This window comes from Moschus berezovskii, chromosome 14, assembly GCF_049115385.1.
Source record: "Moschus berezovskii isolate FMDL1 chromosome 14, NW_MosBer_1.0, whole genome shotgun sequence".
In the NCBI taxonomy this organism is placed as follows: domain Eukaryota; kingdom Metazoa; phylum Chordata; class Mammalia; order Artiodactyla; family Moschidae; genus Moschus; species Moschus berezovskii.
The window spans coordinates 46535055-46548342 of record NC_142473.1 but is presented as its reverse complement, the minus strand read 5'-3'; the positions used below and the strand labels follow the sequence as shown (position 1 = coordinate 46548342).

Sequence of the window (13288 nt, the reverse complement as noted above, 5' to 3'; positions counted from 1 at the left end):
AAAACAGGGATTGTGTCCTCTTCATCATTATCCTTAAAGCTAGCATCACACCTGAAAGAGAATTAGCCTTCAAGCATTTGATAAAGTATTACAAAGAGGAAGAAGGAAGGAAGACAGGAAAGGAAAGAGAATTATGAAAGGATCTCCCTATTCAAGGTCAACTGCACTATGCAAAATAACAGAAGTGATGTCTCATATTCAAAAGTTCCAGGGAGTGAGGTGTAGGGGACATCTTGAGCGGAGGTACTTTAGAAATTCTGTCAACCATAGTTCCCTACCTTCATTTAGATCCTGATTCTGCTTCCTAGGAGAAAGGCCCATGTCCCATGTCTACCGTTCCCCCTAGCTCTTCATTGGATAGAATCTTCCTTGACCACATTTGTAGTGGGAATTACAAATTCCCCCAAGGCTTCTAGAGGGTAGCACAGCTTGTACAGTCTGCTTTCTGCTGATGTAAGCTTAGGATGCCAAAAGTTGTTTTCTAACTTAACAATTTAAGGAGTTTTTAGTCGTGGCTTGTATCTCTTTGTAAATACTACTCCTTCCCAAACTTAGGATTCTGGTCTATTTGCTTCCATTTGATTTCATGTGCCAGTAATCGCACCCCAAATCCTTTCCCAGTCACAATTCTCAAGACGTTTTTGGTTTTTTTTAATCTCAGCCCCATGCCCCTCTAATTTAGTGGTGGCTATTGAGTTCATTCAAGTTTTACTTGTTCTTTTTCACTCAAAGCTTTTTTCAGTCTAATTGGGCTTTAGAAGCAGTCAGGTTTTCTAACCCTTCAGTCTAAGAACTCTGTATCCTTTTACCTTTCTGTTTCAATTTATCCACTTCTTTCCCAAGTACTTCTTTTTCTTGCAATCTCTCTCAAAAGTCAGCCAGAAAGGGTTCACATACTTCAATACTCTGATTCTTTTCAGCCGCTTCTCCTAGAGCTATAGGTTGCCCATGGACTGTCTTTTATCATGGGTATGAATTTACCTATTATTTTTGTTTTCTTCACACCACAGTTCACCATATTTCTAGTCCCTGATATCAGTGTTCTGGTTTCCTGCCATTTGACTGCTAAGTCAATGTCTCCTATTTTGAAAATTTGTTCTTGAGTTCCCTATTTCTGCTTCTGTATGTGTTAGTCAGGGTAGGCTAAGTGCTATAATAAACATTCCTGAATTTCTGGGGCTTAATATGCTAAAATCTTATTTCTTGCTTATGTCAGTTGAATTCTGTGAACGCCCATAAGACTCAACTTCTTCTTAGTGGTGACACCAACTTCTTGGACCTCAAGTTCTGAACTGAATGCCCTGAATATGGCAGGCAGAAAGGGGACTACAGGGAATGTAAGGTACTAGGCAGGATAGTCTGTTTAGGAAACTGGATCTGGAAGGTTCACATTTGCCTGCCCCTCGCTGCAAGAAAAGACAAAAAAAGATTGTCTAGCTGTAGAAATCAGATTGGTGAAAACGTAGCAGTCTCTATCACAGAAAAATGTATTAAAAAAAAACAACACATAGACTAGGAAGATATGGGAAACTAAGGTCAGGAATGAGGATGAGAAGCAGAGGAATTGATCCAGCCCCTGGAAGGGATCTGGTGACCCAAGGACTGGGGACTTGGGAGGCACTGTCACCCAAAGGTAGATTCTAGTTCAGGGTTGGGCAAGGTTCTGACTCAGCTCCACAAAATGAGGAGGCATTTGGCTGCTGCCAAAGGTTTGGAAATGTGCTTTTATTTTCAAACTCAGGTACGTGACACTCTATAGTTCAATGCTAGCACACCTGTGTGAGGTTTAACAACATTAGGAACTGCCAGCCAGTGATACATAAACCCCGCATCTCTCTCTCCTCTTACTCCGCCAGGCTGTACATGGGAGTGACACAGAAAGTGAAGGTTCTTTAGGAGGGTACATCGCAGCACCAACAACAGAGTCCTAGGGCCAAGCAGAAATGTCAGACCTCAGAGGCATGGTGAAGGAAGGGAACTTTTATTTCTGATCAATATCACTCACTGTTGGACATACAGGGTCTGTTTCTGTCCATTTCACTGCTGCTTTGGCAACAGTTCCAATTGCATTAGGTCCATCTTCACTTTTAAGAAATACCGAGGAGTCCTGTTTCAGGAATGCCCTTGGTAATGTGATTACTCGTTTGTTCCTTCTGGTCACTTCTTGTCCTTGACCTCCCTTACTCATAGAGTCATTTGGCTGAGGGCCTGGTCTGGAAGCATTCTTGCAGGCCTTTCTATGAAGCAGCTGGAGGCTCAAGAGCTCACTGCAGCTCCTCTCCTGGCCTTTGTCTCAACCGGAAACAAAGGTGGGAACCCTGTGTCCAAGTGGGCAATGGGTCAGCTCAGCCCGGTCCTTCTTCAAAGCAGGCGGAGACTAGCCAGCCCAGAGTCCTGCCTCAGAGCCACCCTTTCCAGAGCTCTGTTTACATCCTGCCTTTGGCTCTGAGGGCCTAAATCTCCTTCGGTGTGTCTGTTCCCCCTTGAAGAGGTAGGGCAAACCATCCATCCATGAATCCGATGTCCGTCTGCCTTAATCTGCGCCTCTTTACCTTAATGGCACATCCTTGGTCAACCCTGGCTTGGACTTCTCTCACAGTGGTTTTCTTGCCACTTAAAAGGGTGGCCCCCCCCCCAAAAAAAACAACCTGTTTTACTGGGGGGCCTGATCTAGGTCAGTCTTTCTGAAAGAAGTGATTGCGTCAAGCCCAACCCTTTAGTTTGGAAATGATGTTATTAGGTCACAGAGTAGATTGAAAAAATACTAGAATAAGCTGAGGCTAATAAAGATGTGATTTCTCTCACTCACCATTTGAGATGGTGGTGGTGAGGATGCTGGTGCTGGGAAGTCTGCAAAACATCAGTTGTTCCCAGACTGCTCTCTCCCACCTTGAACACTCACTCATTCTTCTGACCAACATTAAATGACACCCTCCCAAGCATCAGTACCATGCTAGGCACTTACCCAGAGAGTGGATAAGACATGGTTCTTGTCTTTGAGGAAAAACGCTTGGAAAGACAGACACATAAATAAGTTATTAATATTATGATACACTGTAGTAATGTTCATTAGTAGTAGCAATGAAAATGTTTTAAAAGTGCTGGAAAGTACAGAGAAGGGTATGACCTATTAATGTGGTCTGGTGTGGAGTTGGAGGGAGGCCATTAAAGCTGCATGGAGCGGGTGATTTTTGCACTTGGCCTTGAAGAGTGACCAGAAGAAAAGAGGAGCATGGCAGAAGAAAAACGAGCGTGTTTAGAAAACAGTCTAGTTTGGGAACCAGAAAAGACTTGGAGTGACTGAAGGGCTCCCTGGGGGTGGGGGGCTGAAACAGAACATGTCCAGATAGAAGAACTTTGGAAAAGGCAGTTTAGTGCAGGGTTAAGGGCATAGCCTCTGGGACCAGCCTGGCTGGGTTTGACTTCCAACCCCATGGATATCCTTAGCAAGTTACTTGTGTTTTTGTGCTTCAGTTTCCCTATGTGAAAATGGGAAGAGTCATAGCTTTTTTCTTTTTCTTGAGGACACAGTGAATGAATCCTTACATAATACCAGTGTTTGGCTCGTAGTAAGCTCTACATAGGGTCAGTGACAAAAACAAATGACAGCAGCAAAACAAAAGCAAAGACAAAACCATAAAAGTCACACAGAAACTAACACTCCCCAGATTGGATGCGGCAAGAAGGCAGGAAGGGGCTATCGAGGAGGAGCAAGAAGTCAAGCTGAAGGTGGGATTTTCTCTGTTTTCTGCTAAACAATGGGAAAGCTCCAAGACCTAAACTGGTGTTGGGAATCCCACTGAAGCTGGAGCATTGTGGAAGAGATGCACACTTGCACGTGGCCACAGCGAAGTTGAAGCATACTGTGTTTCCTCCTTTCCCAGAGAGAGCAAAGTGGGGACAGACCATGCTGTAAGCATGCATGCGTGCTCAGTTGCGTCTGACTCTCTGTGACCCCATGGACTATAGTCTGTGAGGCTCCTCTGTCCATGGGATTTTCCAGGCAAGAACACTGGAGTGGGTTGCCATTTCCTCCTCCAAGGGATCTTCCCAACCCAGGGATCGAACCTGTGTCTCCTGCATTGGCAGGTGGATTCTTTACCACTGAGTCACCTGGGAAGCCCCTGCCATGCTATATAGCAGCTTAGAATTGACACTGGAAATGGTGACCAGCAAATTCACCACGCAAGTCACGAGTTTTCAGTGTTTCTCAAACATCATAAATCCATGTGGAGAGCTCACTGAACAGGTAAGTGCCTGGTGACTGCCCCACACATAGTGAAAATCTGTGGGTTGGCTTTTTGCCCAACACACACCCAGAGCAAACATTTGGAGGACAGTTGACTTCATGCACGTGTGTGCTTTGTATGTGTGTGTCTCTGTGTGTGTGTGTATTGTATGTGTACAGAGGCATTTGTATTAATTTACATCTTCCCATTTCATTTCAAGCACTAAACTAAAATCAGCCTAAATATTTTTCTGAGAAACATTTCCGTCTTCTGTAAAGAGAAACTCTGATTGCAATGGGGAGGAGGGGAAGCTGCAGGAGAGTCAGTAAGAATGAGATGTGAAATGGGAAGATAATCATGTTGCTATTCCAAATTCCAGGTCTGATCCTCAGGGCAGAGTTAGCCCTTAGGCACAATTGTTCCTGATTTCCCATCCATTGTAGAGAGGAAAACCAAGGAGAGTGGGCTTTTCACGTTTGCCTGTGAGGAAGGTATTTTGTTTCTCTCCAGCCATCTGAACTGGCGCAGCCACCTTCTCTTCTCTTCAAGTCCCCTGGTGATGGCTACTTCTTTGTCCACTGATGCTTTTTGTTGATCCTCCAGGAACATCAGCTATTGTGTGTGAATAGCTCCCACAGGGGTGCCAAGTGTGAAAGCACCCCTGCTTGTCCCCTGACGGCAGCAGTGACATGCCCATGCCCAGGCCTGACGCATCATGCTTGAGGAAAGGGCGACAGGCTGTGTGCTGGAGCAGGGCACTGACTGAGTGTTGGGTTTTCTACTGCTCTGCAGGCTGCTCATGCTGGAGTCCTGAGCTCCACCAGGAGTCCCGTTGGGCTGCCGAGCACGTGGATTTCCCAAGGGACCCGTCGGCCTGCTCTACGCAAGAGTTATGGGAACCGTAGAGCCCCAGCACGACAGTCAAGACCAGCATCGCCGCGGCCATCATCCAGATGACTTGCCAATGCTGACACAGTTTGGGATACATGACTTGTAAGAAATGAACCAATTCTTCAAGTTTGCTGTCAAATGAAAAAAATAGGTGGAGGGTTTAGTATATTGGACACATATAAGATGCCCCGACCCATACTACCTGGAATACTTTCCAAGTTGTCTTGAGCCGTGGTTCTCAAACTCAGCTGTGCAGAGTTGCTTAGCAGTAATTATTCAAAATACCCCAGGATTACAGACTAAGAATCTTCAAAGGTATGGTCTAAGAGTCTACAGTTAAAACATTTCCCCCCGTGATTCTGATGCTAACAGTCCATAACCTTTATATTAGGAGTGACTGGGCAAGACCACTCTATTTGTGTGATCATTCAGCCTTTGACACACGCCCTCATCTATTCATGAAATGGTCCTTGACATCTGAACTCCCCCAAGGCCCGAGATCCAGGTTGGCTGACCCAGAAATCCCGTGCATCCATGCAGGCCCATAATCTTTTCTGTACTTAGTGTCACTAATATAGTGATCAGCTCCAAGTTATAACCTGTCCCCCACCTCCATGTTCAGACGCATAATTTGTTGTGCTCAGTTCCACATATGACCATGTCCAGAGTGGAAGGACTGTGATAAACTCCTAGAAGACTCTTGACGTTGACTAATAAACGACGCGGAACCAGTAACCTCAAGAGCTCACTTCAAACCATCCCAGGGGCTTCCAGAGAACTCCTAGCCTCTGGCAACCTCAGGGTGACTTATTCAAGTATTTTCTCAGTCCTAGTAATCTTCCTTCCCAGTAAAATAGATAGCCAACAGGAATTTGCTGTATGGCTCAGGAAACTCAGATGGGGGCTCTGTATCAACCTAGAGGGGTGGGATGGGGAGGGAGATGGGAGGGAGTATACGTATACCTATGGCTGATTCATGTTGAGGTTTGACAGAAAACAACAAAATTCTGTAAAGCAATTATCCTTCAATTAAAAAATAAATATATAAATTTAAAATAAATCTTCCTTCCCAAATATCTCTTCCTCCACTTTCTCTGGTCTCTCCACACTTTTCTCTCTTCTCTCATTCATCCCCTCACCTCTGCTTTTTGCCTGTGTCCCCCCCGCCCCCCACTGCTTCCCAGGTGGCTCAGACCATAAAGCATCTGCCCGCAATGCAGGAGACCTGGGTTCGATCCCTGCATCGGGAAGCTCCCCCGGAGAAGGAAATGGCAACTGACTCCAGTACTCTTGCCTGGAAAATCCCATGGATGGAGGAGCCTGGTAGGCTACAGTCCATTGGGTCGGAAAGAGTCGGACACGACTGAGCGGCTTCACTTTCACTTTCTTCCCGCCCCTCCTTTCCTTCTCCTGCTCCTGACTGCCTTTCAACTTTTCCACTCTTTTTTTGTGGCACAGTGAAAAGATGGTTGGATCGCATCACCGACTTGATGGACCTGAGTTTGAGCAAGCTCTGGGAGTTGGTGATGACAGGGAAACCTGGCGTGCTGCAGTCTACTGGGTCGCAAAGAGTTGGACACAACTGAGTGACTGAACTGAAAAGACATTTGATCAGATGGCCCACTTGGAAGAGTCCATTCTTAAAGCTCTCTGGAGAAGCCCTGGACACATTCATTAAGCTGGAATTTCTTCCTGTTTCTAATCCCAGATCAATCGATCGATCTAAAACTGAGAATACTGAACATCACCAAATGGAGAAGGTGAGAAATGACAGGAAGGCTTTCTCTAGATCCTGAGGCTCACACAGACCCTAAAATATGCAGGCCACTTGCTGAGAAGTAGACAGCTCTAGATGCCTTACAATGGGTAGAAAGATTAAACAAATACCCTCTGTACAAAGGGATCAGATGCTCAGAGTACCTGCCTTGGATGTTAAAGCACTGGTTGATTTCTTTTCCACATGGGAAACCACTGATAATTGTTTCAGAAGCAGTTAAGCAAAGCAAAACAGTAGGCACATGAGCCAAGGTGGACAATTATTGGCTACTTTCATAACTGTAGGGGAGAGAGAATTTGGAAATGGAAGCTTGTTTTCTTTCAGCACCATTTTGATTCTTTAACTTCTATTTAGATACAGTTGAATGCTATGGCACAGTCTCTCTTTTGGGCTGTATTTCTCTGGGCCCCCAAACAAACTGCTGGAGCTGGAAGAATCCCACTGTCACTCCATCCTTTAGAGAGATTGGGAAGGAGGAGGGTAAGATAGGCTTCGTGACCCTCAGTTGGTTACCTATTTAAAGTCTATAAAAATGGTTAGAAATAGAATTATTGATTAGAAATAGAATTCCTTTGGAAATCAATTTTTGGTTGTTTTGAGTTCCACCTACTCTTCCATTGGGAGGAGTGAGGTTGCTCCCCCTCACTTGGGCTAGGAGATGCTGCGTGGGGAGCTCAATACATTGTAGTTAGGGCACATGGTGAGTGGACTGGTGTGTGACTCCCACCTGAGGGATCTGAAGAATGAGAATCTTGCTGAACTGCTCGATGCCATCAGAACATGGGGCCATGAGACCGAGAACCATCCTCCCACCACTGGTGGGCCAGAGATGCATATTTCACTTTAACTGGGTATAGGCAAGAGAAGGAGAGCTGGCACAGGATGTCATAGACCTGGAAACACTACCCAGAAGCTGAGCACAGAAGGTACACTTCCAGCTGCCCAAGGACTGAGAGAGTATAAGTAGCCAGCCAGAAGAGCTGCATTTGATCTCACAAAGGGAATTGCAGTTGAGAGATCCTCAGTAATAGTGTGTGTGGGGGGCGGCGGTGTGGGGTTCTCTGAAGGCTCCATAAAACACTGAACAAAATCAGAAAGTCAGAGGACTTCCCTCGTCCAGTGGCTAAGATCCCGAGCTCCCGATGCAGGGGGCCCGGGTTCAATTGCTGGTCAGGGAAATAGATCCCACATGCCACAACTAAGACCTGGCACAACCAAATAAATTAGTAAAAATAAATATAAAAAGAAATCAGCCTTAAATCCCTGCTAAGGCCTGGAGCCCACTCACAATAAGACCAGTGAAGCAATACCTTTCCTACCCTTAATCTCCGTCCCCTTTCCCAGCCCTGGAGAGGCCAGGTGCTGCATTAACTAAGTTCAGTGGCGGGCATGAGTGACAGAGAGCAAGAAGTCAACTCCGTCCCCACTCTAGGCTTCCTTCCTGAAGCAGCGCCAAGCTGACTGGAGGCAGGAAGGGATGGGTAGAAGGTTGAACTTTTTAGGTTCAGGATTTTGACTATTTCAGGGATCTAGCCATTTAAATGACTGCAGTGAGGTTATTCTTGGGACTTAAAGTTGACCAGAGGATTTCTATTTTCTGAGAGTTATTGGAAAAGTAAAGAAGTCTGCCTAATACCATCTTAACTCCATGGAGCAGTTTTGAAGAGACACTGGGAGCCAAGACAACAGTTTTCTGTTGCATCTTATGAGTCTCATTCATTCAATGTATTACATAAATGTCAGAAGACCTATTTCTCTGTTTTAATATAGTTAAGATCTTGGGTTGATTCACCCAAAGTTCTCTGAAGCTGATCCTCCAGAAAGTAATATTGAGAACAGATTATATTATTATAATAGAGGAGAGATTCAGACAAAAAGACTCTGGTGTTTGAGGCTGAATGTCTTAAATAAAAGGTTGGCTGCTGTGTTTTTAAAATGCAGTAAATAGGACTTGGAACTTTTCACAACTTCAGACCTTGCTTATTAGTGAGATGTCAAAATTTCGTGGTGGGAATTGTGCTTGAGTAGAGGTGCCTGCTGGCAACTGTGTGTTTTAGGGACTTGGGGATGAATGGATTGTTTGGCATTCAAGACAATGGCTCTTGGGATTGGTCTGGGTTGGGAGATGGGTGAGGACGGGATCCTGTGACTGTAAGCGGGCAATTTCTCTGATAGCAGTGTCGGTCGTTATGGAGAAGATGATGCCACACTGCTGAGCCTGAACAGGTGAAGCTGTACCATGTGCTAAGGACCCTTCTGAGGGTGTGCTGATGCCTGGTGTCCATCCCCTGAGGTCCAGGCATGTTCTTAAGATCAGAAAGTGAATCTGAGAGGGAGCAGTGATTGGGAGAGAGAACACAGCCTTTCAGGATGAGCAGGACCAAGAGAACACTCTTGGACGATGGATGTGAAGGGCAACCGTTGCCATGCACTGCTGACCACGAGCTGGACAGAGGGAGAGCTGAGCACAGCCTTTCTTCTGCTGGGATTCCATGAATTAGGAGGGAGCTGCCAATGGCCCAAGATCAAACCAGCTAGATAAGGTTTCCAGCCCTGTACTTTGTAAACCAGTTTGTTTATATTCCATGTACTCTCTGAGTTCTGTTCCTTTTGTTCTTTCTTGGTGTTTGGAAGGGTTAGATGTCCCAGCCTGTCTTTTGTTTTGAAGGGAGCCAAAGAAAAGGCTGTTGTCAGGTCTGGGCTTGACTGCGTTAAAGGAGAGGAGATAGTGTGGTGACCCACAAAATGAGAGCAGAGGACCGCCAGGAGGGACAGAAGACCAAGAAAGACAGGACCCAGTCGCTCAGAGCAGGGACTGTGCTTTGACTGTGAACACCGGGATTTTCTCCCTAAAAGAGGTAGTGCATCCTAGTACAGGTTTGTTTCCAACTGTGAAACACTTTCTCTTCCCATGAACGCTGGAGTTGACTCATGCAGGCTAACGCCTCTTACTCTGGTTGAATCTTCCAACTGGGCTCTGCTGCTTGTTCTTATGTGCTTTGAAGCATATCCATCTCACTTCGAATTTGCATTTCATTACATGATTCATTGCATGCATATGATTTCCAGAGTCTGCTAGCAATGAGACAGAGACAACATACCCCATCCCAAATGAAGCCGCCGATTAGATTAATTGATCATTTTTGACTAAAATCATCCTGGACTGAAGGTAGCCTGGGAGTCTAAAAGTAGTAATTTTGGCGAAGTGTTCCAAGTTAGCTGTAACTACATTTTAAAAATCCAAAACTCAAGACTTCTAGTTTAAATGTGCTAATAGAGATAATAGGGCCGGATATACAAAATTGGGGCCCTCCGTTAAAATCCAGGATGTCAATTTGTCTCTAGATCCATAGGGCACAGGTAAGGCAAGATATTGGATCTATATTACCTTTATCTACATGTTACATAGATTTTTCATGATTTTGTGGAAAATTCACTTAAAATATAAAGTATATTAAAAAACAAAAATCTGAGTATTTCCAATCCCAGGTAAAAACAATGTCCAGATGACCAAATTTGTTTGGTCACCATGGAAGGAACCTTTTGGAGACTCATGTTTGCCACAAAGTTGAGTTGTCTCCTATCTCCATGTGTTCTCTCCACCCCCATCCTCCTCTAGGGCTTCAGGCCAACTCCCTTGACCTTGGATCTCTCATGGGGGTGGTTGGGCAGTGAGTTAAGTGTGGCCCCTTGCATTTTCTCAGCTCTTAGGAACTGCTGACCCCACCCTTGGCCACCATTGACCCCTAAGCCCTTGTAAACACACTCTTGTTAACTACTTGGACTCTTTGGGATTCCCTCTGCCTCCTCCTCCAACATGAGTTCCCTCTTGGTTTCTGCTGGCTGCTCACTTAGGCCCTAGACCGCCTTGGACTGGCCCCTCCAGGGATGTTGTGCAATGAAAGGAACTGAGGCCCATTTTAGCAACTGTGGAGGCTCCAACCTGCTTCTCTGCTCCGTTTCCTCTTCCTCAGTTTCTTCTGCCTCTTCTGGCTCCTCAGGGCTCTCGCTCTTCTGCTCTTCTTCCTCCTCCTTCAGGTCTTGAAGCTCCTTGGTTTTCTTTAGACCTTCCTGGTATCTGGAAGGCAATAATGAACATCTGAGTCTGGAAAGAGCAGATGCAAAGCGTCCTTTCCCAAGTTGCTAGAGGAGGGGCACGGAGCACTTGCAGTGATTCTGCACTGACTTCCTGTGGCTCCACACAATAGGGAAAAGCCACCACATCCCATGGTGGCTCACATCAGGATGATTTCCCTCCACCCCCAGTCATCCTTCCTGTTTATGTGAAAGTGTGACAAAACAGATAGGGAAAAAATGTGGGTGCAGTCTCCTGGCTAGACTCTTCTCCAACAAACCATTTGGGAGGGCTAAGGACTGCATCTGTTCTCTGTGTGGCCTTGGAGCCTTGGCCACTCCCATGTGAAAAAGGAGGGGCTGGCACCCATTGCACAGGTGATGGAACATTTTGAGAAAGTGACAAGAGTACAGCTTGGCCTAGGGAAGGTGGGGCTCATACACAGGCTTGTTGGGAAGCTTTGCGGAAGTGAAACGCACACAAGTTCTCTGTAAATGGTCACAAAGCCAATGGAAGCATTCACTCCCTTCCATTCTAAGCACAGAGGACAGGTATGGGTGAAAAGACAGGCTTTTTGAGAGAAATCTTCTGACTTCCTTCTCCCAGGATTAATATTACCCTGAACCTACTTTTTGCTCGTCTAACAACCGAGTGTTTAAGGCCAGCACAGTTGGACTGAGGCAAACCCCACTATGGTGTAGGTGCCACCACACCAAAGCCCACAGGTTCCATGTCAGAGAGAGGCTGCATCTCCCTCAGGGGCTACAGGGCAAGAAGCTCAGGATGCAGTGCCTGGTCAGAGGTAATTCTTTACCTGGCTGGGCTGGGGCCCTGCTCAGTATTCTGTCCCATCAGTGACTGACAACAGGCCAAAGGTGCTATTGAAGCTCAACTGGAGAAGGGAGTGGCTAGAAGTTGAGGGGACTCCTGTGGCAAGAAGAAGGGATGACTGAGGCAGTTCTAGAAAGTGGGGCTGCAGCTGCTCCAGCACACTGCTGGCAGTGGCGTGACTGCTCTGGGCATGTGTCAGGAAGCCTCAGCACCATCAAGAGGAACCCACCCAGGGCATTCGACTTCCAGATCATTCTGGTGGCTTTATGCCTAAAAAGAGGGCAGTCTGATTGTTGTCTAACCACACCCTCTTGCCCCATTTCCTCCTGTCTTTCCTGTGGAACAGTACTGCTCTTTCCTATGTGATTCCTTACTCAGGCAAGGAGGTCCTGGGGCCATGAGTTGCTTCCCTAAATCCTTTAAGAAACAGGAAAGGTCTGTGAGAAGGTATCTTGTGACATGTTCCAGGTGACCTCAGGGTTGCTGACAGCTGACTCACCCCTTGTTGTAAGCTTCTTCCTCCATCCTGGCCTTAGCCTCCTGGCTGATCCCCTCCAGGCAGCTTGGAGTTGGCACAGCAGCAGAGGCTTCACAATCTGGGTCCCCATTTGTCTTTCCACTAGTGAGAAGGCAAGTACGGGACATCCTTTCAGGGACAGATAGGGCATCTGAAAACCAAACCGTGTCTTTGGCCTGTTCCTGGCCAGCAATGAGGAAGCTCATCCAGGTTGAATCTATTTCAATCTATCTTGAGACTTTTTTTTTTTTAAGGCTCTGGTCCATGAATCCTCCCTAGACCCCCAAACATCCAGTACTGTACCAGCTCCCCTTTTCCCTCCTGCTCTCAAACCCACTTTCATTCTTATTCCAGGAGATGCTGTGAGTAGACAGACAGCTATTAGGAGCTTCAGGGCACTAAGAGGAAGAATATGGAGGTAGACCAAATGTTTAGTCATCCCCTCCCTGCGGTCCATCTTCTGCTTCATTCATTTAAATATCTACCCAGGATTAAGCCACAGGCACCTTGTAATATGCTAGGGAGACATTAGAAAACAAAAGAAGAAGTCTTAGCTAACATGGAACACAGCAGGAGAAAATGCCCAAAAAAGTCAAGAAAAAATATAAAATTAATTACAAATTGTGATGACTTTTATGAGAGAAAAAAACTCTGTGTAATGACAGAAAATAATAAGGGAAGAATCTGCTTAGATTGAGTGGCTAGAAAAGGCCTCTTGGAGATGGAATAACAGACCTGAAAGATGAGAAGCCAGCCACATCTATGGCAGAAGGAAGATCATCCCAGGTAGAGGATGCAGATGTGTGAAAACCTTGAGATACAAAAGATGTAAAGTTTGAGGTACTGAAGAGAGGCAATGAAGTAAGAGTTAACTTCTGGACAAGATATATTTTTGATGCCTGTGAGGTATCTAGATGGAGATGTCAAGTTGGTAGTTGTACGTACCTTGGTACGTAAGAGGAGAGCTC

At 45.9% G+C, this 13288-nt stretch overlaps 1 protein-coding gene across 6 annotated transcripts in view; it reads right to left on the bottom strand.

The window, feature by feature from the left end:
* Window positions 1-1710: 1710 nt before the first annotated feature.
* Window positions 1711-13288, bottom strand: part of IRAG1 (inositol 1,4,5-triphosphate receptor associated 1) — a 124302-nt gene continuing 112724 nt past the window's right edge. For all 6 annotated transcript variants that reach the window (XM_055423371.2, XM_055423372.2, XM_055423373.2 and 3 more), the window contains 3 exons: window positions 12303-12422; window positions 10841-10975; window positions 1711-5251 (listed from right to left, as the gene is read on the bottom strand). In XM_055423371.2, the coding sequence (XP_055279346.2) occupies window positions 5008-5251; window positions 10841-10975; window positions 12303-12422 (499 nt within the window). In that variant the 3' untranslated portion in view covers window positions 1711-5007. The remainder of the gene's footprint in view (window positions 5252-10840; window positions 10976-12302; window positions 12423-13288) is intronic.